The sequence below is a fragment of the Macrotis lagotis genome, chromosome 1, assembly GCF_037893015.1.
Source record: "Macrotis lagotis isolate mMagLag1 chromosome 1, bilby.v1.9.chrom.fasta, whole genome shotgun sequence".
NCBI lineage: Eukaryota > Metazoa > Chordata > Mammalia > Peramelemorphia > Peramelidae > Macrotis > Macrotis lagotis.
Window position 1 is genome coordinate 363,821,075 of NC_133658.1, and position 27,008 is coordinate 363,848,082.

Sequence of the window (27,008 nt, forward strand, 5' to 3'; positions counted from 1 at the left end):
TCATTGTTCATTTGTATTTTCCTTTGTATGTTGCTTTTATTTCTGTACTTGAATTACAAAGTTTTTCCATAGATTTGATCTTTTCATTGAGAATGCTTAGAAATCCTTCCTTTTATTAAAGGTCCATTTCTTCTCCTCAAATTATACTCAAATTGACTGGATAAGTTATTCTTGGCTACGAACCTCTGTTATTTTCTTTCTGGACTATCACTTTCCAAGTTTTTCTGGTCCTTCATAGTTTTAGCTGTTGAATTGTACATGATGCTGACTGTTGCTTATAAGTACTTGAATTCTTTCTTTCTGACTGCTTGCAGGATTTTCTGTTTGACCAGAAAGCTCTGTTTTTTTTTTTTGGGGGGGGCTATAATGTTTATGAGAGGTTTTATTTCGGAGTTTCTTTTAGGAAGTGACCCATGGATTCTTTTTTTTCCATTTTTCTCTCTAGTTCTCAGAGATCTGAGCAGTTTTAAGATTTCTTGACTTGGCATATCTTGCTTCTTATTTTGGTCATGGCTTTCAAATAGTTCTTAACTAACTTCCTGATCTGCTTTCCACTTCATTTGTTTTTGCTATTGCATTTTGTTCTATTTTTTTAATCTTTCTGCTTTGTTTTAATATTTCATCCTGCCTTATGGAATCATTGACTTTGCTTCGATCCTTTCTAATTTTCAGTTCATTGTTTGGTTAAGATTTTGTGTCTCTTGTGACAAACTGTTAATTCCTTTTCTTGTTCTTTCTTCCATAGGTCTCATTTCTTGCTAATTTTTTTTCTCAAAGATTTTTATTCCACTTACAAAAATATCCCTTAACTTTTTTTCTTTTATTTCATTTCTTTCAGGAATTCTAACTGAATTTGTACCAAAACTATGTTTTCTCCTAGGCTTTGCTTATAGATGTGTTAGAGCCTTTTGCACTGTTTTGAGCATCTCTACCTCTTCAATAATTCATTGTGGTGCAGTTCTTTATGTTGTTGTTTGCTTATTTTTACATTATATTTCCTGACTTCAGACTTGATATAAGTTGTGGACTTTTCCACATTTTTGGAGGAAAGACCTGATCAGGTCCTGTTGATGCTTTCTTGAGGAAGTCGTGAAGGTGGTATTGAGTATTGTGCTATTCTAAAATCTCAGACAGATTTTGTACCTGAAAGCTTTCAGTGCTCCAAAATCGATCTGATCCAGGGCAAAATCTATTTATTGCCTTCCTGGTCTGACCTCTACAAGTTCGTCACCTGGATTTAGGTCTGGAAAAGATTAGATTGCTGTCAGACTCAGTTTCTATCAACAAACTGAAAAAGCTGTTGGTGCAGAATATTTGAATTATATGCTCCCTTTTAGTCTGATGTTCCTGAATTGGTTATTTCTTTGCAGCCTGGGCTAAGTGTTGGAACTGAGGAATTGCTCTGCTCTTGTAGTCTGAATTATATTACTGTTGTTTGTTTTTGATAGTCCCTCTTACTCCTTATAACATCCAAGGTAAATATCATCATCATTATCATTATCATCACCATCACCTAGGAATGCCACAGTTGTCATACACAGGTCCCCTTCTCACTCTGCCCTGGATCTGGGACCTGGACTTGGGTAGGGAGTGACAAAGTTGCCTTTTCACACCAGATTCTGTTACAGTGACTTGATTTAGATTTGGGACCTCCTCTTGTCCTGGTACCCAGCCTCTCCCAGGACACTGGATTGCTCTACTTGCCATGTGCTTCAGGCTCCTCCTTCTCCTTATCCAAAGACTTCCATGTCTGTTTCCCTATACCAAACAAGACTGAACAAATGAATCACTGTGACTTTTTCTGGATTTACCCACCAGTCCGGTGCAATTTTTAGATCTATTTGGAAGAATCATTATCAAGAAACTTATCCCACTACTTCTTATATTTTAGACATATTTTAATATTTTTTTCTACTGACACCATATGTAATAATGTACCCTATAGATATGACATTATCTGCCTATAGTCTAAGGTATCCCTCTAGTTCTGACTTGTTATATTTTAAGTCCTAAAGTACTTTCCAGATCTGACATTCTGATTTTTTTGTTCTACGATATCTGACATGTTATATCCTATGGTCCTTTCTAACTGGGACAATCTACATTTGATAGCTTAGGGACCCATGAAGTTCTAACATTAGAGGTTCTTTATTATAAGGTCCCTTTCATTTCTCATATTCTGTATTCAGAATTTAGAAAGGTAGGTTGCAGTCATATTGGAGAAGGCCCTAAATATCAGACTAAGGGGTTCATATTTTATTCTAGAGGAAGCTGGGTCACCTCTCAACTGGGGGAATATTATTTAGGAAGCTGTGTAGATGATAAATCACAGTAGAGGTGATAAATTATATGCTTTTATGGACAAGAAGCAGGGATACCAATCAGAAGGAATTGCAATAGGTGAGATGAGAGATAATGAGGTATAGTATATGTTCCAAGGGAGGCCTTAGGTGGTATATGGAGAAAAAGGGATGTTCAGAAGTAAATAACATGCTAGTCTTTGTTCTCTGCCCTATGTTCTCAGGTTTCTCCCAGCTCAAATAGCCAACATTCTAGCATTCTGTGGTTTTTATATAAGGAAATTCCCTTTTATTGCGGTAAGAATCCCAAAATCACTGAATTTGAAAGGGATGTCAGCAGCAACCAAGGTAGACTCATATATAAAAGCAATCCCTGATACACCATTCCCAATAAGTGGTCATCTACTTAAACATCTATTAGAAGAGAGACTACAGCACCTCTGGAGGTGAGCCAAATTGACCTTTCTTTCCAATTCTCCCCATTATTTCTGATTCTGTCCTTTGGGAGTAAACAGAATAGATCTCAGCCCTCTTCCAAGTGATAGCTTTACAAATACTTTGTAAATAGATATCATGTCCTGTTTTCTCTTCTCCTGGTTAAACCCTCCAAATATCTTTAACTGAATCTTTTATGACAAATTATATGCGCAACTGAACTACATGAGTTCATCAAGGTGGGGCTAAAAGGGTATTGCTGGAGAAAGACATATATGAAAGACAAGATAATAGGAAAAAAAAAGTAATCCTAGGATTCCTATAGGAATTTAATTGTGAAGTTATTTAGCTACATTTCCGGACTTCCAGATATTTTGCTGCTCCAAGATTTAGAACCTTCTATTGCTGAGTGGTGCACTGGGACAGATTGTCCTGGCCAAGGTTCATACAGATTCTCAGGATGCTGCTATGGGTTGAATTTCTTAGGTTCAGGTCTGGAAGTAATTGAAATCTCTCCTGAATGCTATCATTAGAAACTTCAGACGTGTGCCCAATATAATCTGATTCAAGACTGTACTGTCCTGGGTAAGCTTTGTTGACCAAGAGATCACTGAGGACAGATACCCTACCCTTGTAAACATTGTGGTAAAGTGGAAAGAGGAATGAATTTGGAATCTAAGGGCCTGGGTCTGACCTAGGATTACATGCTCCTTTCTTGAACAGATTCTTCATACAGGCTATTTGTGTAACCAGGCCTCAAGCGTGAGTGAAATCAGGTGGGGAGTTATAGCTGGTGCCTCTATTTCTAACATGGACTTGGGTCAGCCTGGAGGGTCTGGGATCTGTAGTTTGGGAACCCTGGACTTGCACTGCTAGGTATAGTGCAGAGATAGGCATAGAGCAGAAAGCATGGTGGGGTAGAGCCCTGGAGAAAATATTTATAAGAAGGAAGGAATAGGAGTGACTGACTTTTTCCTTTTTCCCTCCCCTGGGGTGATATATGGACCCCCTTGACTCCTGGAGATGCGGGTTTGAATTCTTTTGCCCTGGTCAAGTCCATTAGGTTCCCTGAGTCTCAGGTTCCTTATCTATAAAATGGGTATAATAAAAGTACTCTTCTGAGGGCTGTGGAGAGAATAGTGCTTGGAAAATTTTCAGGTGGCATGGAAATAGAACTCAATGTTCTTAATGGTTTGAAAGACTTAGAGGAAATGGCTCTTTAGGGATTGTGTGAATTTAGATGGAAATTACCTTCTTTTCTTGTCTTTGTAGAGCTGAGGATAAGCCTTCCTAGATCTGTAAAGTTCTTTAGAAAAAGGCATTAAGATCTTTAGCAATTAGTGACCCATTGTTGTCTGTCACAGGCAGGTTGGTGACTTGCTTCAAAATTTCACCCTTTTCCTTTAGAAGAGGGAGGGAAAGTAATTCGATGGGGATAGGGCAGCTGAAGGATGCTACAGAATGAAATCTTCCTGGGGAGGGCTTTGACTGAGCTAAGCCCCCCCCCCCCCATAAAACAACTTTGTTGTTATGTGAGATGATGTCACCGATGTCACCACTTACTGTCCTGAATTACTCCTTGCCAACACCCCCTTCCTCCAACCTTTGGAAAGCTTTTACTATTCCTTTCCTGGCTTCCTGGCTTTGGCTGCCCCAGGGAACTCTGGCTTGTCCTGGGCAGCTTCTTGTTTCATCTTTTGGGTCACAATTGGACTCTGGAGTCTTACTCCAGGAAGGTTCTTTTCTGCATGTTACTAGTCTTTTTGTTAATAGCCTTTAACTCAGCAGCCCCAGATGGAGAAGTAGTTGGAGTCAGAAGTCTGGTGTTTACATCCTACTTCCAATGTTTATATATATAGTTTCAACATGTAATTCTGGGCAAGTCCCTTAATCTCTCTGATCATCAGTGTCTTCCTTTTTAAAATGAGGGGTTGGAATTGAGGACTTTTAAGCTTCTAAGGTGTCCATTCCACCCCTAAATCTACCATTCAGTGATTCTGGGGATTATTTTTTTGTTGTGAAGTTATTTTTCAGTTTTATCTGACTTTTTGTCACCCCCATGGGGTTTTCTTGGCAGAGATAATTACAGATCATTTTACAGATAAGGTAACTGAAACAAATCCATACTCAGACACTTGCCCAAGGTCACACAGCTAGTAAGTGTCTGAGTATGGATTTGAACTCAGTGCTCTGTCCTTTGCTCTACCTTGCTGAATTTGGCTTATCTTGAAATGGCTATTTATGCTTTTTATAATTCTTCTAGTTTTCTGTCACTTCTTCCCTGAATAACCAAGTCAAAATTATCTTTCAACTCTGTGTTGCTTCCATAGATGAGAGGAAAGAAGTATGTGTGTGGGGGGCAATGAGGCCTAAGGAATTTCTGGAAGCCCAGAAGCCCCAGGCAATGTCTACCAGATGATCAAGTGAGCATTTTATAAATCCAAAGTCATTCAGGTAGTCACAATTTAGGCTCACTGCCTCTGCTCCCCCATCTGTGTTCCTTCCATAACAATACACAATTGCCAAAGTTATGGGGCTTAAGGAGGTAACTCTCTCAAACATTAGAAGAGGCAAACAGTGTGATATAGTGGAAAGGACACTGAATTTGGAATCAAAAGATTTGGATTTCAATCTGAGCTCTACCATGATACAAACTGTGTGACCTGGACCAAATCTCTTTTCCTCCTTTGAACCTTAGTTTCCTTCTTTATATAATATTGGACTTGGACTTAAAGACCCAACTTCAAATCCTGCCTAATGTACTTACTGAGGATCTGGGATAAATTATTCAACCTCTCTAGTCCTCAGTTTCCTTGTCTGTAAATGATAATAATAATAATAACAATAATAATAATAATAATAACACAGCAGGGGGAGTTATCAGACTAAATGAAATAACAGATGCAAAACATTTTATAAACCTTATAAAAAGGGGGGTACTTTATAGAGACTAATATTGAATGTTGTAGAGCAAATCCTTATTGCATTACTGGTTGGACTGAATGGCCCCAATAGCTCTGTGAGTCACATCTGTGACTAAATGGCCTCAGATACTTTCCAGTTCTGACAGTCTATTATTCTTTGCTGCCCTGGGGCATTTCTTTGTGACTTCTCTATCTGGGGAATGTCTGTTCTCCTCCCTTACCCACCTTCTGTATTGTCTCAAGTGACCGTGTCCACACCCTCCCCCATTCCCATTTCCATTATCACTAGACAGACAGAAATAGACAGATGGAGAGTTGTACAATGTCTTTTCTTGGTCGCAGTTGATTTTGTACATCTGTAGTTAGCTTTTTGCGTCATACAAAGTTGGGATTAGGGATGGGGGGAGCGGCAGCCATGGCTTTAGGTCAGATTCAAGGGGGTGGGAGAGAGTCTCCCCCTTTCCCCCCCAGGCACTGACACATTCAGGGGATGCGGACCACAATTACACACAAGAGGGCTGGGAACTGGATTGTCTCTGAGGTTGATGGAAAGCAAGATGGTCACTGAGCTTGGTCTAAGAGTCCCCCCTCTCTCCCCCCCATACACATACTTCCTCCCCCTGGGACCAGGGCTGAGGGACCTCTGGGGAAGGTAGAGATAGGGGGGTCCAGAAATGGGGGATAGGGTCTTGCCCCCAGCTTCCAGATGTTCTCTATGAATAGGGAGGTTACTCCCAGCCTTTAAAACTATCCCCTGAGATCCTTCCTCTTTTTCCCAGGTTCCTGGAGCTAGAGCCACTCACAAGCCACTTAGTTCCAAAGAAGTGAGTTTACATCTTGGATTAAGGACAGGGTGTGGCTATCAGCCTGTCTCTTGTCTTTATGGATCTCAGGAGCCAGGCTGCCAGGGGCAGACTTATTGCCTAAGGAAATATGGCATTGGGGTCCTGTATTCTCTAGGATATGTCAGATACCCCACGTCTTAGATATGGCATGCACCCGTCTTTTGGATAAGAACCCAGATGGGAAGTATTGGGGTCTGGAGCAAAGCTGGTCTTCATTTCTCCTTCCTAGCTGACTGTTTTTGGTCAGGGAAGGAGGGTGGAAGTGGGCTTTCCCTCAAACTCTGCCTTGTTACTGCTCTGAACACAATTCACCTCAAGCCCTCAGACTAGATTTACCTTTGCCTCTGCTACAAGCACTTGTGAGTTTTCTGAATTCCCAATGAGTTTTCCCAGGTGGGGATCCTGCATACTTCACATTTTTCTATTATCAAGTGCCAATAGATTTCCATGGATGACAGCACATATTCTCTCTTTCTCTTTTCCCATCAACCTACACTATGCCCCGTCAGCAGATTCTAGCTCATTGCTCATCTGGGCAGGAAAGGTAGAAACAGTTCGTCTCTAGCAAGTGCCCTCCACCAGCACCCCATGTACTAAGTCCCCCAACCTCTTGCTGCTAGCCTGGGTCACACACACACACACACACACACACACACAATCAATCAATCAATCAATCAATCAATCAATCTCCCAGTCTATGTGCTGAAGAACACACAGAACCTCTTAGACTTTGCTTCATCTATCACCTCTCCTCTCCCCCTCTTCCAGGGTATCACACATTGAGATGTTTTTAGGTAGAATCTTACCATCAGCTATGTAGTCAGTATGTGTGACATACACATACAACACATTTCTTAACTCATGTGCTATATTCTACCAATGTACCAATCTGGCACCCTTTCCCACAAATTACATTATCCCTAGATCCCTCCTCGACCTGTCCACTGAGGATGCGTGAATTGGGCAAATCTTATCTGGAATGAGAGTTAACAGTTCTTAAGCTCCCTAGAAGCAGTCTCCTGGGGTGTATCATCCCTATTTTCCTGTTTCTTGGGAGTAGTCCCCAAGGAAGCCATCACCTTGGGGGTGGTGGAACCTCCCAGGGCAGCTAGTGGTTAAGTCCTGGACATGTAGGAGGTCTGGTCTTAGTGGAGAACTAACTCCTCTCATGGACTCAGCAGGAGCAGTAGTCCTGTGCCCTGGGGAAGTGGAGAGGAGGACTTTGGGAGTCTAGTTAGGCCCCTCCAAAGTGGAAGACCTTAGGCAGCTGAAAACCCCAGGAATCTCTTCCACTAAACAGGTATATTTTCCTTTCTACACCCAGAAATTCTTTGTATCTGTTTGCAGACCTTTTCTTTCTCTATTAAAGTTCTTTTGGTCTGATTTCAAACCTTTTTGTACTCCTGGGAATCCCCTTATATGTCAGTAGACTCCTTGTGTGACTAGGATTCTCTTTGGACAACTGGGAATCCCCTTGTATTTCTGCAGATTCTCTTTGTGTCTGGGAATTCCTTTGTGGATCTTTGGATCTCTTGTAACTGGGCACCCTCTTGCATGTATAAGACCCTATGTTTGACTGGGAATTTCCAGACCTCTTTCTTTTCTTTAGATTTTACAATGGGAGTTGGTCCCCAGAAGTTAGAGGAACCTCAAATATTGCTCCCTGAAGTTCATATTGATGACCAGTGACAGGAACCCACTAGCATTTTCTCAAGAGAGGCAAATGGCTCAGGGACTATCCAGTTTCTGTTCAGCTCCCCCTTAGCCCTAACTTACCCCTGAATCAGGCCCCACAAGACCTTGTAGGGTGACCATCTTACTCCAACAACCATGGACAAGCAGAGACAACAATGGGGTGATACAGCAGTTGAGGGGGTTGTTTCCCTCATTACAAGGACATACATGGACACACTCACAAATACATGACCCTGGGGGCCAGAGACTGGGGCACAAAGAGGCAAGGGGAGGAGTTGGGAGTTGGGGGGAAGGGAAAATCTGGGGACTGGAGAAACAGATCACCCCAGGACAGAGAGGATGAACAAAAATCCCTTTCTGGTTTTCTTAAATCTATGGTTTTTTTCCCCCTCATCTTTGAAGTATTGCAGTCTAACTGATATGGCTTTAACTATTGGAAACGGACAGAGAAGACACGACGTGAGCTGCTTTCTCTTTTGAAATTAAAGGAAAATTCTCTAAAATGAAACACCCCAGTATGCAAACTGGAGTCATGGTGAAAAGTGGTGGTGGTGGTGGTGGTGGGGTGGTGAGGGGTGGGCATAGCAACCCTCTTTGAGGCATCTCCCTCTTCCACCCCATATCCATCATGGCTTCTCTGTTAGAGGGACAAAGGGCAGTCCTATTCCTCCTATGGCCACCCAGACCAGTCTGAGCTGCCAAGTGCTTCCCTGGACCCAAACAGGATTTTCTCCATCACATCCAGTGAGGGAGGAGGGTGGCAAAGAGTTGGCCCAGGGAGCCCAGGGAAAGAGGGAAGATTTTGGACCTGTAGGAAAAATTTCTCCTCTCACATCTGTTCCAGGGGTGACAATGGATAGGGGATAGATTGGTTTGAGGGAGGAGAAAAGCTGTTTTCCAGGTCCAGCTATTCCTCTCAGTCATCCAGCCAACCTGCATAGTTACACATGCCACGTGCATTTTCACACACACACATATGCAGGCAGAAACATGTCCCTGCAATAACATTCCTCTCCATACACATAAACATTCTCTAACACATGCCACTTTCAACACATAATTCTGACATGCAGATACACTCTCTCTATAGATGCTGTATGATACAGACACACATAATCTCTAACACACATATACACTTTCTAAAACACACACCCACATAGTCTCTATACATTCGTATTTGAATCCCTAGCATTCTTGTAGTCTCTAACACAGTCTCTAATACACATATAGAACAGTCTCTAAAACGCACACATACAATTTTTGACACATCCATATTTATAACACATACATTCACACCATTCAAACTATCTATACACCCATTCTGCTACCACCACTCCCATTCCACCCACATTCATACATACTTTCACATTCACAATCCTCCCAGCCCCAGGAATTCTTAGAATAGTGGTGAGACAAGAGTTTTGGGGAGGGGAGTGGAGGGGAAGGTTGAGTCAGGTGGGTAGGGGTTTCCTTGGCACATTTGAGAGGAGAATCTTTTCCTGGCCACAAGACAGACCAAGAGATGGATGGACAGATGCCTACTTTGGGGCTTAGCATATGGGCAGACAGATCCTCAGCCAGAATGAGAGGGCAGCAGCTCAGCTGGGACTGTCTTCTCCCATAGGATCAGGGCTACACTGTAGGTGAGCCTACCTTCAGTATCTCAGTCTGAGCCCTGATTATGGGAAGCCCTCCTGGGCCAGTGGAACATTCTAGACATGTCCACTCAGAGCCCTGGAAGCGCCTGGATGGGCTAGGGGGATGGGAGGGGAGCAGCATTTCCTCTCCACTAGGTGTTCTCTGGTTGAGGACTGATGCTGCCCGATGGCTCCAGCTGTTAGAGTGTTTGGAAGGGGTAACCCTATTGGGGGAGGATCCCATCCTGGGGGAGGGAGGATCTAGCATGCCTTTTCAGGAGAGAAGGGGTTAAGCTGACCCTTTTATAGACCAGGCTCCACAGGATGTGAGTGGAGGGTCCAGGCTTCCTAGGTACAGGGGTGTCACAGGGACAACCTTGTATTGCCCTGAGGGAAGGATCTGCTCCACTGAAAGGGAAAAGGACAGGCTGCCATATTTGTGGGAATGGGAGTCAACTTTCCTGGTAGTGCCCTGCTTGATCTCTAACCAGTGTCCCCTCAAAACTCCAGAATACTCCTTTGGTTGGGGCATAGACCCTTCTCTGACCCTCCCTATACTTCTGGGCCTATCCAGGTCTTTGATGACAGGGGAATAAGGCCAGGGTTGGGGACTAAGAAACTAATGCCATCTCCCACAGTCAATTGATCTTCCTTGAAATTCTAGGTCTAGCAAGAAACAGGGAGGGACTAGGTTGGGGTGGGGTGGGGAGCTGTTCTTACCATGGTGGGCTGAGTCCCTGGAATTGAAGTGAGATTGAGGAGGCCTAGGGAGATATGAAGGGAACAGAGATCTGTTCCACTTTCCTTTGATAAGTTTCCCTAATGAAGGGTCCACCACTGTTGCTCCCTCATCCTTGGGCTATGTTGGGTGGGGCTGGAATGTGTTGGGTGCTTTGACCCATTGGGACTGAGGAATAGAGCCCAGAGCTCCAAGTGATCTAGGGGAGTAGAGGAGGAAGAAAAGGCAACCTGACCCTTCTTTCCTCTGACCCCTTCCCCTAGGCCCACTGGTTTGGCCCTCTCTGGCAGTGGAAATCATGCTCAGAGCACGAGGAATGTTCCTGGTGGGAAGAGTTTCGGGAGGAGTGTGTGCGTGTGGGACTCAGTGGTCAGACCTTCCTCCCACTTGAGCACATCCCGGGTCTCTCCTGAGGTCATCAATAGTTTGGTCCTAGTTCTGGCCCTTAGCTCAGGCCAGCAGCCTTCTTTTCCTAGGGCTCCCAAAGGGCCCAGGGCACTGTGGGGTCAGGGAACAGTACCGAACAGGGAGGGGACCTTGGGAGTTTCCGGCCAAAGATGAGGGGTTTGGGTCCCACAGTCCATGTGAAGGGTGGAGATGGGGGAGGTGAAGTCAAATGAGGTTTGCCCTTCAAAATTCATACTGAATGGAAAGTGGAAAAAATAAATTAAAAACAGAAATGGGACTTTTGAGAATGGGATGGAGTTGGGCCAAGGTTACTTCTTGAACATGTCCTGGAGAGGCCCAGGTAGGTACTTGAGAACGGTGTCCAGGATGCTCTCCTCCTCCTCTTCTTCCTCATCCCCACAACCAGCTGGAATGGCTTTCTTAGGGCGGGTCAGGCTGCCCTCACATGGCTGCTCCAGGGCGGCCTTCTCTTCAGCCTCCTTCTCCTCCTTCTTTTTCAGGCCATACTGTATAGGAAGGAAGCAGGGGAAAAGAGGGAACCCGGTGGTGAGACTCTCTCCATTGTCCACTGCCTGGCCATCATCAATTCATCCAACCACCTGCATCTTTGCCATTGGAGACCTGGCTTAGTTATTAGGATAATAGGAATGGAAGGGAATTTAGAGATCATTTAGTTTGCTCTTTTTATTTTAACAAGGAGGAAAGGGGCAGAAGTGGTAAGTGGCAGGAGCAGGATACAAGCTCAAGTTCTCTGACTTCAAATCTAATCCTGTATTTCACAATTTAAGAGGAGGTCCCAGTTTGGATGGGGGAGGTGTGCAGTGTCTTCTAGCCTAAGATGTGACTACAAAATTCTTTCTTCTCTCCAAGGACCTACCATAGGAAGTTAAGCTTCTCACAGGGGTGAGAAGGGCTTGGGCTGTACTTAGAGGATATGTAATGTTCTCTTACCAATAATCATGGAACCAGTCCAATTTATGTGAAAGAGCACTAGAATGGGATTTGAGTTCTGGCTTTGCTAATAACTCACTCTCTTTGAGCCTTAGTTTCCATATCTATAAAATGAGAATACTGATATTAACTCTGCTTCTCTCAGGGTTTTTTTGTGAAGATCATTGAGCACTTTGTAAACTATAAAGTGCTATAGGAGATATGATGATGGTGACTGTTATTACAGGCAATACCTGGAGAAGGGAAGGGAAAGGAAGTGGGAAGGACAGACTGACCTTGTCTCTAATTTGCTGCCGAACCTTTTCCCGTTCTGCCTCCATGCGAGCATGTTTGGCTTTGCGTTCTTCCTCCTGCTGCCTAAGGGCCTCCTGCCGCTCTTCCTCCTTCTTCTGAGCATCTGGGTCCTTTTCCTCCTCACCCCCCAACATCTTCCCCATGTCTTTGGTAGCTCCTGTAGAGCAGTAAGAGAAAAGACTAGAGTCAATCTGAGGGAAAGGAGTGTAAGGAGTGAACACTGGATGGGAGAGGGAAGGAAGGAATTGAAGAACAACAGATAGATAAAAAGAGGTACAGAGGGGTAATAAGGTGGATAGCTAAAAGGATGAATATAATGAGGAATGGAAGAAGAAAGGAATAGAAAGAAGCATGAAGGAAGGTATGGAAAAAGGGATGGAGGGAAAGATGAATAGGATGGAAGATTGGAAGGATGAAAGAAGGAAGGTTAGGAGAGACGTCTAATGAGGGATAGATAGAAGGAGAGGTAAAAGACAAAAGGAGGGACAGATGGAGCAGGAAGTTTGATAAGGCAGCATATATTAGAAAAGATTATATACCTTATGAAGAAGACTCTTGGATCTGAAGGGAGTTTTTTTTATCAAAAGAATGGAAAAACAGAAATACTATTTTATAAACATGTATTTTGGACTACCTAGTAATTTAGAGACTCTCCTAGTAGACTCAGGGGGTGGAGGAGCAAGGAGAGGAACAGTTACTATCAAAAAAATTGGAAGGGAATGAGCCTTCATCTTGAAGTTTGTAAATATGAAGGAAGAGCATAGTCTTCATAGTTGTGCAACATTTTGAAAAATTCAGAGAAATGATAAATATGAGGTCTTAGCTGAAGCTGTATAATGAGAGACTTTCAATAATTAGATTATGACATAATAATCATAAATGATTTCAATGAGGAAAAAAAGAGGGAGCTCTTAATAAACTGAGAGACCACAAAAGAGAACTCTCCAACTTAGATAAACTTAGATTTATTAAACACAAGCACAAAAATAGAATCATAGAACCTAAGCATTGAATTCAGTCTAATAAACATCTAATTCAATTTTTGTTTGAATAGGATTGCCATCTCTGTCCCTGAAAATTTACTATCAAGACTTCACCTAAAGCCCTTCTAATCAATGTTCTATCCTTTACCACTTTCTAAGATAGATCATTATATTTTTTGAACAAAAGGCGTTTGTGTGTGTGTGTGTGTGTGTGTGTGTGTGTGTGTGTGTGTGTGTGTGTGTGTGTGTATGTGATTTTATCTAATCTTGTGAGAAATTCCCAGGTAGAGTGAGGTAAATCATGACAAATGAGCTTTGGAAGACAATTATGGTAAGTAGCAGTTCTGCCTCTTGTCAATGAAAATGATCAGGAAGGCATGAGATTTGTAACCTGAAAGTTGGATGATGACTGGAGTTAAGGGAAGAGAGTGCTGGGGACTTGAATCTAATTCTCCTGACTTGAATCTTTCCATGATTTCATCACAAGACTTCATCTCTTTTCTTGCTCAGGTTTCCATTATTTGCACAGGAATTGATAAAAATAGGATTAGGAAGATTCAAGCCCAGAAAGTGCTGAAAAAATGCTAAGACTTTTGAAGTTATATTTAGGGTTGTTTATAGAAGATGACATAATGCTAATAGATGATAAGGAAGTTGAACTAATTGGCTTCAATTCTTCCAACTTTTTTTTTCCAGCAAGAAGGAAAGAAAACAATTCCACTCAATTCAACAAACATTAAATGTCTATTTTGTGCAAGGCACTGTGCTAGGTTCTGTGGATAAAAAGTCAAGATAGAAACAGCTCTTATCCTCAAGAAGCTTATATTCCAATTGGAGCAGAGGAGGAATATAACATATAATGAAAATTCAAAGGATAGAGAGCTTGGGATGAAAAACTGAAAGGGACCTTTGACATCATCTCTTCCAACCTCTTAATTTTATATATGAAACAGATCCAGTGAAGAGCTATAATTTACCCAGGGTCAAAGAGGTAATAGTAAGTGGCAGAAGCCCAGATCTTCTAACTTAAAATCCACACACAATGCTGCTTCCCAGTTTTGATTTATAAGTAAAGTGGCTACCCACTGAGGATCAATGTTTGTCCTTATGCTGTTTGACATTTTATCAGTCACTTGAATAAAAGCATTATATTATGCTCATCAAATTTGCAAAATACATCAAACTAAGATGGGAGGGATAGCTAATACAATGGATGGCAGAATCAAGATCCAAAATTATCTTGATGAATTAGAGTATTGAGTTCATTCTATTTAAGGTGAAATTCAATAGGGATAAAAGTAAGGTTCTACACCAGGGAACAATCTCTCCATTTCCTAGACATAAGATGAGGGAAACATGGATAGACAACAGATTTAAGGGGATTTAATGAACTGCAAGCTCAATATGAGTCAACAGTATGACATGGCAGTGAGAAAAGCTAATGTGATGTTGGTCTACATTAGAAGGGACACAGCTTCTAGGAATAGATAGGAGATGGTTCCCTATACTTTGTTGTCATCATATCTTATCTGGAGTATTGTACTCAGTTCTGGGAGTCATGGTTTAAGGGCACTTATAAATTGTAGTGTTCTGAGGTGGGCAACCAGAGTGGTGAAGGATCTTGAGTTCATGCAATTTGAAAATTATTTGAAGGAATTAGTTTTGTTGAGCAAGGAGAAGAGAAGACTTGAGGAGTGAGGCATGATAACACTCTTGAAGTGTTTGAGGGGGTATCTGTTATGTGGAGAAAGGACTAGTTCTGTTTGATTCTGGAGGGCAGAGTCAAAAGTACATAATTGAAGTTGCAAAGAGGCAAAGATGTCAGAAAACAAAAAACAGCTTTCTAATAATGAAAGCTATCCAGGAATGGAATGAATTGCCTAGAAAATTGTTAAGTTCTTCCTTGAAGGTCTTTAAGCAAAGGCTGTACATGCTGAATATACTATATTAAAGAGTGCTTTGTGAGGATAAGTTGAATTAGATGGCCACTGAGGGCCTTTCCAAAGATCAAAATCTATGGTAAACCAATTTGTCCAATTTGGAACAAATACCAAAAGTATGAAACTTTAATAAAGTCTCTCTCTCTCTCTCTCTCTCTCTCTCTCTCTCTCTCTCTCTCTCTCTCTCTCTCTCTCACACACACACACACACACACACAAACACACACTTTCCTGCATCTCAGAATTCTCAAATTCTATTTAACAGGTATGCCTCATTAACTGTTGGTCCCATAGAATTCACAGAAGAAAGTCATTTAAATATAACTTCATAGGTCATGGATGAAAGATCTTAATATGAATGAGAATTATTGCCCTATAATATACAAGGACCTCGAATATCTTTTTTTTTACAGGACATGTATTTAGGACACTTCTAGTGTCTAGCTAATGAATATGGATGACGTACCTTTTATTAATAATGAAAGCCATCCTTGCCTCCTTACCTCTATGTGGAATTCCCAACAGATCTAGGACATATGTAGTTCAAGAAGCATTATCCTTTCCAAGATGGGTAGCTAGGTGGCTCAGTGGATAAAGCCCTGGTCTTGGAGTCAGAAGAATAGGAGTTTGAATCTGGTCTCAGACATTTGGCACTAACCCTAATTGCCTCACATCCAGGGCCATATCCAGTCATCCTGATTCATATCTGGCCACTGGACTCAGAGCATTGGAAGAGAAAGTGAGGCTGAGGACTTATCACAACATCCCCTCCTCAAATCCAATTCATGTGCTTGTCATGGCATCACCTCCCTGATGTAATGGTCTTCTTTGAGAATGAAGGACAAATATCCTTTATAAAAAAAGGCTCTACATAGGAATTGACACCTTTGTTGAACCCTGAAGGAGCCTAGGGATCCTCAGAGTAGGAGCAGGAGAGGAAGAGTGCATTGCAGGCATGGAACAATCTTTTGGACTACCTGGGGATAGGAGATAGAATGTTGAATTTGTGAAGTAGCAGGGAGGCCACCTTGAAGGCAATGCATCCTTCTTTTTGCTTTGACTCTGTCTAATCTGGAATCCATTTTCTCTTTTCCTCTTCCTCATAGAATCTCTAGTTTCTTTCAAAACTAAAATGATGTTACCACATTTTACTTATCTCCCTTTCCTCATGTTTCCCCCACCAAAAAAAATTAGTTTGTATCCATTTTGTATATACTTATATATGCATGTGTTCTCTCCCCAGCAATATTTAAACTATGAAAGAACTTGGGTTGTTTCATTTTTGTCTTTCTATTCCTATTAAATAACAGGAGTTTAATAAATGCTTATTAATTGTTGATTTGATTGAATGTATTATGCATTAAAATCAGCATAATGAAATATTTGGAAAGGTAGGCTGGAACCAGATTATGGAAAGCTTTAAATTTAAATTTGAGTTTGCATCTCATCCTCAAGGTAAAAGGGAGCCACTGATACTGTTGAGCAATGGAGGAAAAATCATTTGCTTAACTATGTGGAGGATGAGGAGAGATGAGGCTAGAAGAAGGGAGAGCAGTTAAGAGACTACTTAAATGTTTCAGTCTGGAGATGATAAGAGTCTGAACAAAATATTCCAAGGAGGAAATTGCCATCTAAGATAGAGAAGGAGATAAAAAAAGGGAACATCCAGCTGTTCTGAATGAGTTGCAACCTCCAGGCCCAGGAGGGTTACATTGTAGGAGGCTGAAGGAATTTATAAGTGTAAAATAAATTCATTTATGACCCTTGAGCAATCATGGAAAATGGGAGAGATGCCAGTAGAGATGGGCAAATGTGGCCTTGTTTTTGAATAACTGGGGAAATTGGTGGATCTCAATTGCTACAGAATAATAAACCAGATGGTCATTTCAGGAAAAATTCAAGTCTGGATTATTAAATAGATGGTTTGTGAACATTTAGAAAAGAATTCAGTAATCACAAAGGGCCAACATGGATTTACTAAGAATAAGTTATGCCAACCATCCTCATTTATATGCTGTATTCCCTTTGTTCTTGCCCCATAAACTCCTTGAAATAGGAATGGTTTTTGTTATCTTTTCAACTCCAGTGCCCAGCATAATGTCTTGTATGATTTGTGTTTAATATATTTTTATTGGATATATATATATATATATATAGTGGGTAAAATATGTATATTATATGTATATATACATATAAAATATGTGTATATGTTTTATAATAACAGCTTGTGAGTAAATTAGGAAGTCTGGAAATCAGATAAAGTGTATTCTAGTCTAATTCTCCTGTTAACGTTCTCTTTCTTCTTTGGTCAAGTCACATGGGACGTAGAAAGTTTCTAGATTCCTTGAATCTTTAATAGGCCATGTTGGAAGCTCCTCTCTTAGTTCTTATGATCTATGTTCTAAAGACTTTTGCAGCATTGGCATTTTTATGTTCAATGACTGTATGACTCACCACCAAGGGCTTGCTTCATAACAAAGTCCATGATTGTTACTCCAATTAATGCACTCTAACCACCAGAAGAATTTGCATCCAGGACTTATAGTAGGATTGCCGACAGGAAAAATGCCACCTAGAAGGAAAAATGATCCTGATTAGGTTACAAATGCACTTTCTTGGCAGGAGAAACAAACAGAATAGCAGAAGAGTTTCCAAAGAAATACACTTGCCTCAGAAATAATCACTTCCAGTAATTTATATAGTAATTTAAGATTTACCAAAGTGCTTTCCTTAAGCAGCAACAACTCTGTGAGATAGATAATGTAAGGTTTACTATTTTCATTTCATAGACATTTCAAAGAAGTGAAATGACTTACCAAAGATTAAATCTGACTCTGAGTATCAGACCTGGACTCCAAATCCAAGTCTGACAATAGATGTCAGATTTGAGATTCATATCCAAGTTTGACAGTGTGTGGTAGGACCTGAGATCCAAACTTAAGACTGACATTGGGTGTTAGTTCAGGGAGCTAATCCAAGTTTGACAATGGATGTCAGACCTGGAATCCAAACCCAGATCTCTGGCCTGCATGTCCTGTGCTTTTTAATATTATATCAGCAACTGAGAGACTCAGATTCTCACCAAACAGGGTTTCCTACCTCAGAGCATGTGTAATGTTCTTGGGGGTCATGGCAACAATTGTGTAGCAGAAAAGACTCTGGTATTGAAGTTAGGAGACCTGGCTTCTAATCCTGACTCTGCCATTTACCACCTATGTGGATCTCAACAAATTTCTTCTCCTCAGTTTCCTTATCTGCAAAATGGGGATAATGATGCTTGTTGTCCCTAATTTATAGGGCTGTGATAAAGGGGGGGAAAGCACTTAGCAAAGTGTTAAGTACTACATAAATTTGATTTGTTATCAAAATCTTACCAGGTATAGATCTCTTCTGCATGACATATGCCATTCCAGTTATACACATGGTCTTTTCCCTAGCTGAAGAACTATCTCATGAAAGATTCTATTCATTTTGCTTAGTTTCAGAAGGCACAAAGAGGAGAAATTAGGAGAAGCTACAAGCTTAGTTAGACATAAGGATAAAAATAATTCCTTAACAATTAGGTGTCTCATGGTGGAATGGGATCTTGGAGAGGCAGTGAACTCCTTCCTCCTGGAGGTTTCTAAGAGCTGGATAATCCCTCTCTGGGTGACTGTAGCATCCCTACAAGAGGTGGGAGGTCTTCATTGAGACCTTTGAAGTTTCTTCAGGTTCTGAAAATATGGAATTAGGTGCCCAAACCTTTCTTCTCTTTTCTGGGTCTTCAGAAGTCTTGTCCACTTTCACTCTAGAAGTAGGGCAGGGGAAATAACCCTGGGCTGGGAGTCAGGAGACTGTTCTCTGCCATGAGTTCATCTTGTGACCTTGGGCAGTTCAGTTTCCCTCTCTGGACCTCAATATCCCCATCTGTAAAATAAGGGAGTTGGACTAGATGATCTCTGAGGTCTCTTCTGACCCCAAAGTCCTATGATATTATATTCTAATGGGGGCAGAATCACTGCATAGGTGGGAAGGGAGAGAGAAAGCTGCCAAAGTTTGAGCAGAAGCCTGAAGTTGGGAAATCTTGGAAAGTATTGGTGAATAAGACCCTGAATCCTGACACTCTGCTCTTTCACTGTCACCTTAGTGACTTGGTCACACTGAGTAATATCCCCTTATCAGGGATAGGGGCTCAGAGCTGGGGAGAAATATAGATTCGGCTTTAGACTCACATCCATACATACAAGTATTCACACAGAATCATCTAAACATGCCTACATGGATATCCTCTCCCACAAACATTTAATCATGTATACATGTTCATGCAGACATATACATAGACACAGAGAGGTGTGTATAAACAAAAAGGCATAGGCAGAAACAGAAAAATGGGGTCTAGGGCTAAAGATAGTAAGTTCTACATTCATCCTAAATTGGGATGCCACAGTATTGAGGGAATGAGCCCTGAAGAGGAGGTAAACTAGTCACAAACATTCCTGGTGGCAGCAGGAGAAGGGAGGGGATGAGAGCTTGAGCAGGATTTAAACATCCCTGATGGTCAAACTCATTTTTAAGGCTAAGCAAAGGATGACAAGGACTGAGCAGAATAATTATGAAAATAGCTCCTCAGAATTGAATGTATAAGCATGTATATATTTGTGTGTCTCTGTGTCTTTGTGCATTTATTATGTGAGAATCTGTGTATGAATACCTGGCTATGTTTGAGCCTGAGTGTGTGTGCACATGTGTTTTCATAGGGGAATACACATACACATATACACATATATTCACATTTCTGTTGGATGCCACCAGGGGGCCCCTCTGGCTGGCACTCCTGGGTTTTTGTGAACCTCTCAGGGTCAAGTTCTAGTCTTGATTATCTCAATTTGGGCAACACAAGGCCTCTGCACTAGTTCTCCCATTCCATTATCCCTTCATGTAGAGTCCCCACCCCATTATTCCCTCAGATAGAGCCCAGTACCTAAGGGAGAGAGATGGTGATGGCAGCAGGGTTAGGAGGTGTCCCTCCCTCTGTCACTGCTTTGTGACCTTGGGCAAATCACTTGTTCCCTTGGGACTCAACTTCCTCATCTGTAAAATGATTGAGCCAGAATGAAATTTCAGTTATTTTTAGCTCCAAAATTTATACCCCTAAGTTAAATCATAGGAATAGAAATTGGAAATGATTTTTAAAATTATATTGTGTAGCATTTCATTCTGTAAAATGAGCATTTTACAGATGAGGAAGCCAAGACTTGGAAAAATTATGTGACATGTTCTGCTCTGGGGTGAGATTTTTCTAGATGCCCCAAACACCCCACAAATGCTTCCTGCAACCCAAGATCACCAAGTGTTTCATTGATACCTTTCTGCTAAGGAGCCTGCAGATATTCATAAAAATAATAGTTCTAATTTCTATAGCATCTTAATGTTGATAGTCTTTCTTCAAATCAACCCTATGAGGTAAATAGTGCAAGTATTATCTCCATTTTTTCATATGCGCAGAGTGGGGTTCAGAAAATGAAATGACTTGCTTAGTGTCACACTGCTAGCAAGTGTTGGATTTGGGATTCAAACCCAGGTCTTCCAGATTCCAAGCAGGCTCATCACCCAGAAGATCCTAGTCCAAAATCAAAAGCAGAGCTCTCCAGAGGTTTACTGTCCTAAATGCTCTCCCCTCCCACTCTCAGTCACCTTTGGACTCAGAACTGAGGGTGTGGTTCCAGAGTGAAGATGGGGAGAAGAGGAGAAGAGAAAGTGGAATATACTCTGGAGGTGGAATATGCTTTTGGAGCTGGGAGATATATCTTTACTGACTGAAATCTAGAACCCACTTAAGCTCACAAGTACATTTTCCTGCCTAGGATTTCCTCTCCTCCTGTCTAGTATATCCAAATTGAAATCAGGTATTCCAGTGGAATGGGAAAGAAGTCTTCTGGGGGCTGAAAGGAATGGAGTGTCTTTGGAGGGAAATAGGGAGGGGTTGTATAATGGTGAGGGATGGTGGTGATGGGGGGGTGTACTGTACTGGGGAACGAAGGAGGAATTTTGGAGGGGGTAGGAAGGAGAGAGAGAGGGTGTGTCTTCTGAAGGTGGTTGGGATGGATTGCAGGGGGTATCCTGAGCAGGCAGGCTGCCATTATGCAGGCAGGCAGAACGTACTCCGTGTATCAGGGGCGGGAGGAATGGGGAAAATGTGATAAATATATCTGGTTGAAAGGTGGAAGAGAGACATCTCCCATGAGACAGCCGCGCCACCCAGAGCTGAGATCCTCGGGACACTGCAGGGGATGACCAGATCTCAGGGACTCCTGTTCAGGTCCAGCAGCAAAGTCGGTGGGAAACTTTGCAGTAGCTGGAGGAAGCTCTTCCTCTGTGGGGGCCCAGACTCAGTTTATAGGCTGCTCGCATTACCCTTTTCCTTTTTCTGCTCTCCCCCTCCCTAATCATTGCAGGTTCCCGCGGGTCTTGCGGTCTTCAGTCGGGAGTGTGTGTGTGTGTGTGTGTGTGTGTGTGTGTGTGTGTGTGTGTGTGTGTTGTGTATACGCGTGCGGTCCTGCGAGTGTGTGTGTGTGTGTGTATGTGTTGTGTGTACGCGTGCGGTCCTGCGAGTGTGTGTGTGTGTGTATGTGTTGTGTGTACGCGTGCGGTCCTGCGAGTGTGTGTGTGTGTGTGTGTGTGTGTGTGTGTGTGTGTGTGTGTGTGTGTGACTTTTCCTTCTCCAGAGGAGCTGGCTCACAGCGAGACCCTCCCCTTCAGCTTTGTGTAGCTCCGCCTGAGGGCCAAGGATGCTCTCCTGGTCCCCGCCACCTTAGGTCCATTGTGGCCGGAGTTGCGGGGACAGTTTCCCTTTCAGGGCAGAGGTTGCTTAGAGAGCGATTCCCTCCCTGGGCCGCTGACTCGGCCTCCCAGTCCGCTCGCTTCTCGCTCTTTTTCGCGTGTCCTCTGCGGGTTAGTCCTCTGCACCCTTCCCGGAGCTGTCCCGTCAGCACCCACCAAGTCAAGCCCCTCTTTCCCTTCCTCCGCCCAGTCCGGCCAGCGGCGCGCACACTGACCTGGCTGCCCCCGACGCCCGCCACTCACTGCGGCGATCCCGCCTGGCCCACAGACGCCGCCGCCGCCTCCACTTCCCTCCTCCCGTTCCGGCTTCGGTCCCGGCCAAGTGCAACTCTGCTCCCCGAACCCAGCCTGCCGCCGCCGCGGCTAAACACGCCCTCCTCCAATCCCTCCCATCACTCTGGCCCTGACGCGTTGCCTCTCCCCTTCCAGATGGGAAATTCAAACCAACAATCTCTCTCTCTCTCTCTCTCTCTCTCTCTCTCTCTCTCTCCTCGTTCATTGCCATTCTTTCCCTCTCCTCTCTCTGTCACTTCTTTTTCATTCTCTTTAACCCTCCCCTTTCTTTCTAGTTCTTTGTTATTCTTTACCTCTCTTCTCTCTGTCATTTCTTTATCATTCTCTTCAACCTCCCCTCAGTGCCCTTTCTATCTCATTTCTCTCCCTTCTCTATCTCTCCCCTTTTCCCCTCTGTTTTTCCTCTTCCTACCTCTAATTTCCCCTTCCTATTTTTTCCCCTCACTTTCCCTCCTTACTCCACCTTCCACATGCAGGGTAGGCATTTCCCCTACTTCCATCCATACTCTCAAAACTATCCTCTCCCATTATGTCTACCATTATGGTGACCACTGAATAAATGGATGAAAGTGCCTTTTGAGGAGGAAAGCTCTGCATGTGTGAGGAGAGGAAGGACAAGAGGACAAATTGTACAACTTTGTGGGTGTCTATTGTATTCTGTATTTATTTTCTGAGGAATCTCAAAACACTGATGTCCTGCCTTTTTCCCACTGCCTATGTAAGTTCATAGAGACACTTTGTGTAAAATTGAAATAATTTTGGCTCTGTTTCTTCAAGGAGCTCATCCTCTGACCCTACTCCTTCATTTTCTTCAAACCAGGAATTCTTCCCTTACTACATTCTCAAGGATGGAATCTGAGGAGACCACAGAAGTAAGTGAGACAAATTTCTTGTTTCTCAAGTCTCCTATGAATCTAAAAACACCTTTTACTGACTTTCCCTCCTTTTCTCCTCCAGTGAGTGATCTTATTTTGCCTACCATCTCTACTTCCAGCTTGCCTATATTAATCACGCCTGACTGAAGAGAAACAGTCCCATAAGTTACCGCCCCACGCTGGGGCCTGGGAAAGCTGCAGCAGTTCATAAATAAGTCAGAGCTATGGCAAAACTGCAATGACTTAAGTTACCTCCCTTCTCTGGCACTGCCTCAGTTCTGAATTACTGAGCCAGGAGAAATAGAGTGATGTAAGAGAGCAAACTTTGGATTCAAACTCAAAAGATCTGGGTTTTAGCTCCAATAGTGCCATGACCATACCAGGTTGACTTTAGGTACTTCTCTGGACCTCAGATCCTTTCTCTCTAGAATGAAAATGTTAAGCTAGGTATTCTGTGAGGTCATTTTCAGTTCTGACTTCTGGATTCTCAGTTTTCTCATTGAGCTCTTACATTTTTGTATCCTAAAGTTCTGACAGCCTATATTCTAAGTTCTTTTACACATGGCTTTGACTGTCTATATTCCAAGTTGTCCTTCAGTTCTGAAATTCTATGTCAATTAGGTTTCTTCCAGTTCTGACATTTTACGGTCAAAGGCCCTTCCACCTTTCATATTCTATGTTCTAATAGTCTCTGTTTCAAGGTCTTTCCAGCTCTGAAGTTGAGTGAATCTAGAATGAGAAAGTAGAGATGGGTTGAATGTGTTAGATTGTCACTGATGGATGTTCTGAGGGTTCATTTCAGATGGGGAAGAAACCTTGTTAGAAAGCTCATACCTATTCCTCCCTTTCTCCCAAGACATAGAGATTTGGTCATCATTACTCTGGTCTTGATGGGATCCCCACCGAGAGGGACATGGGCCAAACTAAGATAACTATCCAGTTTGGCTTCAAAGAAAACAGTGTGTTCAGATCTGAGTATCTCATTTCAGGAGAGACATTGAAAAACTGAAACAGAGGAGACGAATAGAAGGAAAAGATTCAAAATGATGTCATTCAAGCATTATTGACTAGTGATACTTAGCCTAAAGATAAGAAGGCATAACTTGAAGGATTCCTGTTTTCTAGTATTTAAAGGCTGTCTTGGAGAAGAGGAATTAATCTTGTTTTGCTTGGTCCTAAAATATAGTACTAGGATTATTAGGGAGGCAGTTTATTTCAACATAAAGAAATATCTACAACATAAAGAAATAAAAACAATAATACAGTGTATTGTCTTGGAGGGTATTGAAGTCTTGGTCACTGGAGGTATACAACTGGAGACTGAATGTCCAACAATGAGAGAAAGTACAGCATTTCTGCACTGACTTGGAAGTTGGACCAACTGACCATGTAGCATAGTGGAAAGACCATGGAACATGGGTTTAGAAGCCCTGGAATTGAATCCCAGTTTTACTGTTCATTATGTGACATTGGATTCAAGTCATTTTATCTCTTTATATTTCAGTTTCTTTATCCATAAAACAAGGAAGTTGGGCTAGCTAAATCCTATGATCCTAGGGCATCTGAGGAGTCTTCTCTCACATTCTATGATTAAATTTACCTGGTTGTTTGGTATCCTGCTGGTGAGAGGCTACCTAGGATTTAAATCACAGGATTTAAAACTTGGAAGGGGACTTAGAGATCATCTAGTTTGGCTCTGTGATTTTTACAGATCAGTACATTGAGGCTTCGAGATATAAAGTAATACCCAAATCCACAGTACAAATAAGTCACAGAAATAAGATTTAACCCCAGGTCCTCCAACTTCATTTGATGCTATTTCCATTACAACATACTGCCTATGATATTCGATCTGCCACATCTATAATTCTAGTGCCAAGACTGAGGAGTGCCTGGAGATCCTTAGAAAGCAGGGTGCTAACAACATCTCCACTGAGAAGTACTGACTGCAGACTTATGGAAATGTGACTTTTGCTCTACAGATATTTTTATAGTGACATTTACATTCTTGCCTGTCCCCCAGCTTCTCACTGAAGAAATGGGAATTCACACCCCGAACATTGTCCTCCTGTCACATAGGTTGTCTGAATTTGTCTAGAACTTTTGAATTCCTTATATATTCAAGTGGGAGCAAGAACCAGCCTGATTTCTTCTGGAGGCCCTGCAGAACTATCTCTAACAACTGCTTAGAGTCACCTGGTGAAATATACTGTTCCCCTCATGCTATTCTAGAAGGCCTGTCTCTGCCTTTAATTTCTATTTACCAGCAGAGTCAGTGCACCCCAGGAAGCCCATCTTTGAACAGATTTTAATGATATATGGCTTGTATGCTCAGGCAAAGCTAATCCCTGAAGCTAATGATAGTACTTTGCAAAAAGCTCTGGGAACAATGTGGAGAGAATTAAGACTGTCAGATATAGCAAATATGTTGATAAGGGAGGATGGGCTCACTGGTCCAAGTGCCAATCCAGTTGGATCCCAGAATCACTGAACCATGGAATGTCAGAGCTGGCAGGGCTCTTGGGGACCTTATAATTCAACCCCTTCATTTTGTAGAGGAGTTAATTGCAGTCCTTAGAAGGATAGTGACTTGTCCACAGTCATGCAGTTAGTTGGTAGCTAAACCTGGTCTTCTAACTTGAAAATGGGAAGTGATTTCAGTCTTGCCAGGAAGAATTTTTAAGATTCTATAGGAATGCATTCATCCTGTGAGACTTCCTTTTCTATTCCCATCATTCCATCCTTTTAACTTGTTCTTGTTGCCCCTCTTAATAGTAATCTGGCAATGAAGACAAACTGGGGCAAACTGTTATTCTTTCAGACATATCTTGGCATTGCTTAGTCACTGCCCTATGACTACACTTCTCTAGGGTATTTTTTAAGTTTTTTTATTTGGGAATTATGGCTTTAAGTGGAAAGAATAATTTCCTTAGAGTTGGAAGATTGGGGCTTCAGACTCAGACTTTTTTTTTTTTTACTAACTTATTGGATGAACTTGGGTGAATTGCTTTACTTCTCTTGTTTGTAAAATGGGGGCAGGAATTCTTATACTCTACTTTCTGAAGATTCAGTGAAATGATGGACTATTTGTAAAGGAGATTTATAATAGGTGCTATGTAAGTGATAGACATCAGCCTAGACTCCTAGCTTTCTTCTCAATATCTCCAACTCTTTTAATATCATTCAATTCTGACCACAACCCCTGCAGACTCCCCCTCCCCTTCAACCTGCAACTGCACCCAGGAAATTATTAACATATAATAAATTCTCAGAGTCCACTTGTTGCCCTGGGATATGCTAGCTGTTTCCACACATCTGCATTTGATCTCATTTGTTCTACCACTCAATTATTGTGTGCAGGATCCTAATTATATTGGCCTATGAATGAGGAGAAGGGTCATAAAGTTTAGAAAAGTCACTCTACTTTCAGAGAGCTCACAGACTGATAAGATACAGATAAGAAGGATATTTATATTTGACATTTATATTTATACTTGATATTTATATTAGAGAGATACAGATGAAGAACTATATCAAATCTAAGAGGGAAAGGTCTTTAATGTTTGGTGGCATTAGAAAAGGACTTCAAGGTTTAGTTCCCAACTAACTGCATGACTTGGTTCTAAAAGAAGAATGAGACCCATGAAAAAGTTACTTTCCTTCTATTGTTCCTTCTATTGTTTTCTCATCTGTAAAATGGAATTACTGATACTTGAACTAGTCATCTTAGCTCTTTCCTCATAGGGTTGTGAGAAAAGTGCTTTAAAAATGTAAAATTTGGTTATTGTTATTATTAAACCAACAAAGAGGGGGCAGAAAAGACATACCTGGGATAGAGAACTGTATAAGCAAAGGTATGGAGATGAAAA

General features: G+C 42.0%; 1 protein-coding gene across 1 annotated transcript; it reads right to left on the reverse strand.

Moving 5' to 3' along the window:
* Positions 1–5,982: 5,982 nt before the first annotated feature.
* On the reverse strand, positions 5,983–17,768 carry CPLX2 (complexin 2). The gene is made up of 3 exons (XM_074212350.1): positions 17,606–17,768; positions 12,210–12,385; positions 5,983–11,489 (listed from the first exon to the last, which is right to left on the reverse strand). The coding sequence occupies exons 1-3, from the start codon at positions 17,634–17,636 to the stop codon at positions 11,292–11,294; spliced, it is 405 nt and encodes a 134-aa protein (XP_074068451.1). The 5' UTR covers positions 17,637–17,768; the 3' UTR covers positions 5,983–11,291.
* Between the last annotated feature and the right edge of the window lie 9,240 nt (positions 17,769–27,008).

What these genes read in the sequence shown, in the direction of transcription:
- CPLX2 (XM_074212350.1), bottom strand. Translation starts at nt 17,636, where the DNA reads ATGGACTTTGTTATGAAGCAAGCCCTTGGTG. An exon ending in TATGAAGCAAGCCCTTGGTG is followed by an intron (nt 12,386 to 17,605) that starts GTGAGTCATACA and finishes ACTGCTCTACAG; the next exon opens with GAGCTACCAAAGACATGGGG. An exon ending in GGCAGCAAATTAGAGACAAG is followed by an intron (nt 11,490 to 12,209) that starts GTCAGTCTGTCC and finishes CTTCCTATACAG; the next exon opens with TATGGCCTGAAAAAGAAGGA.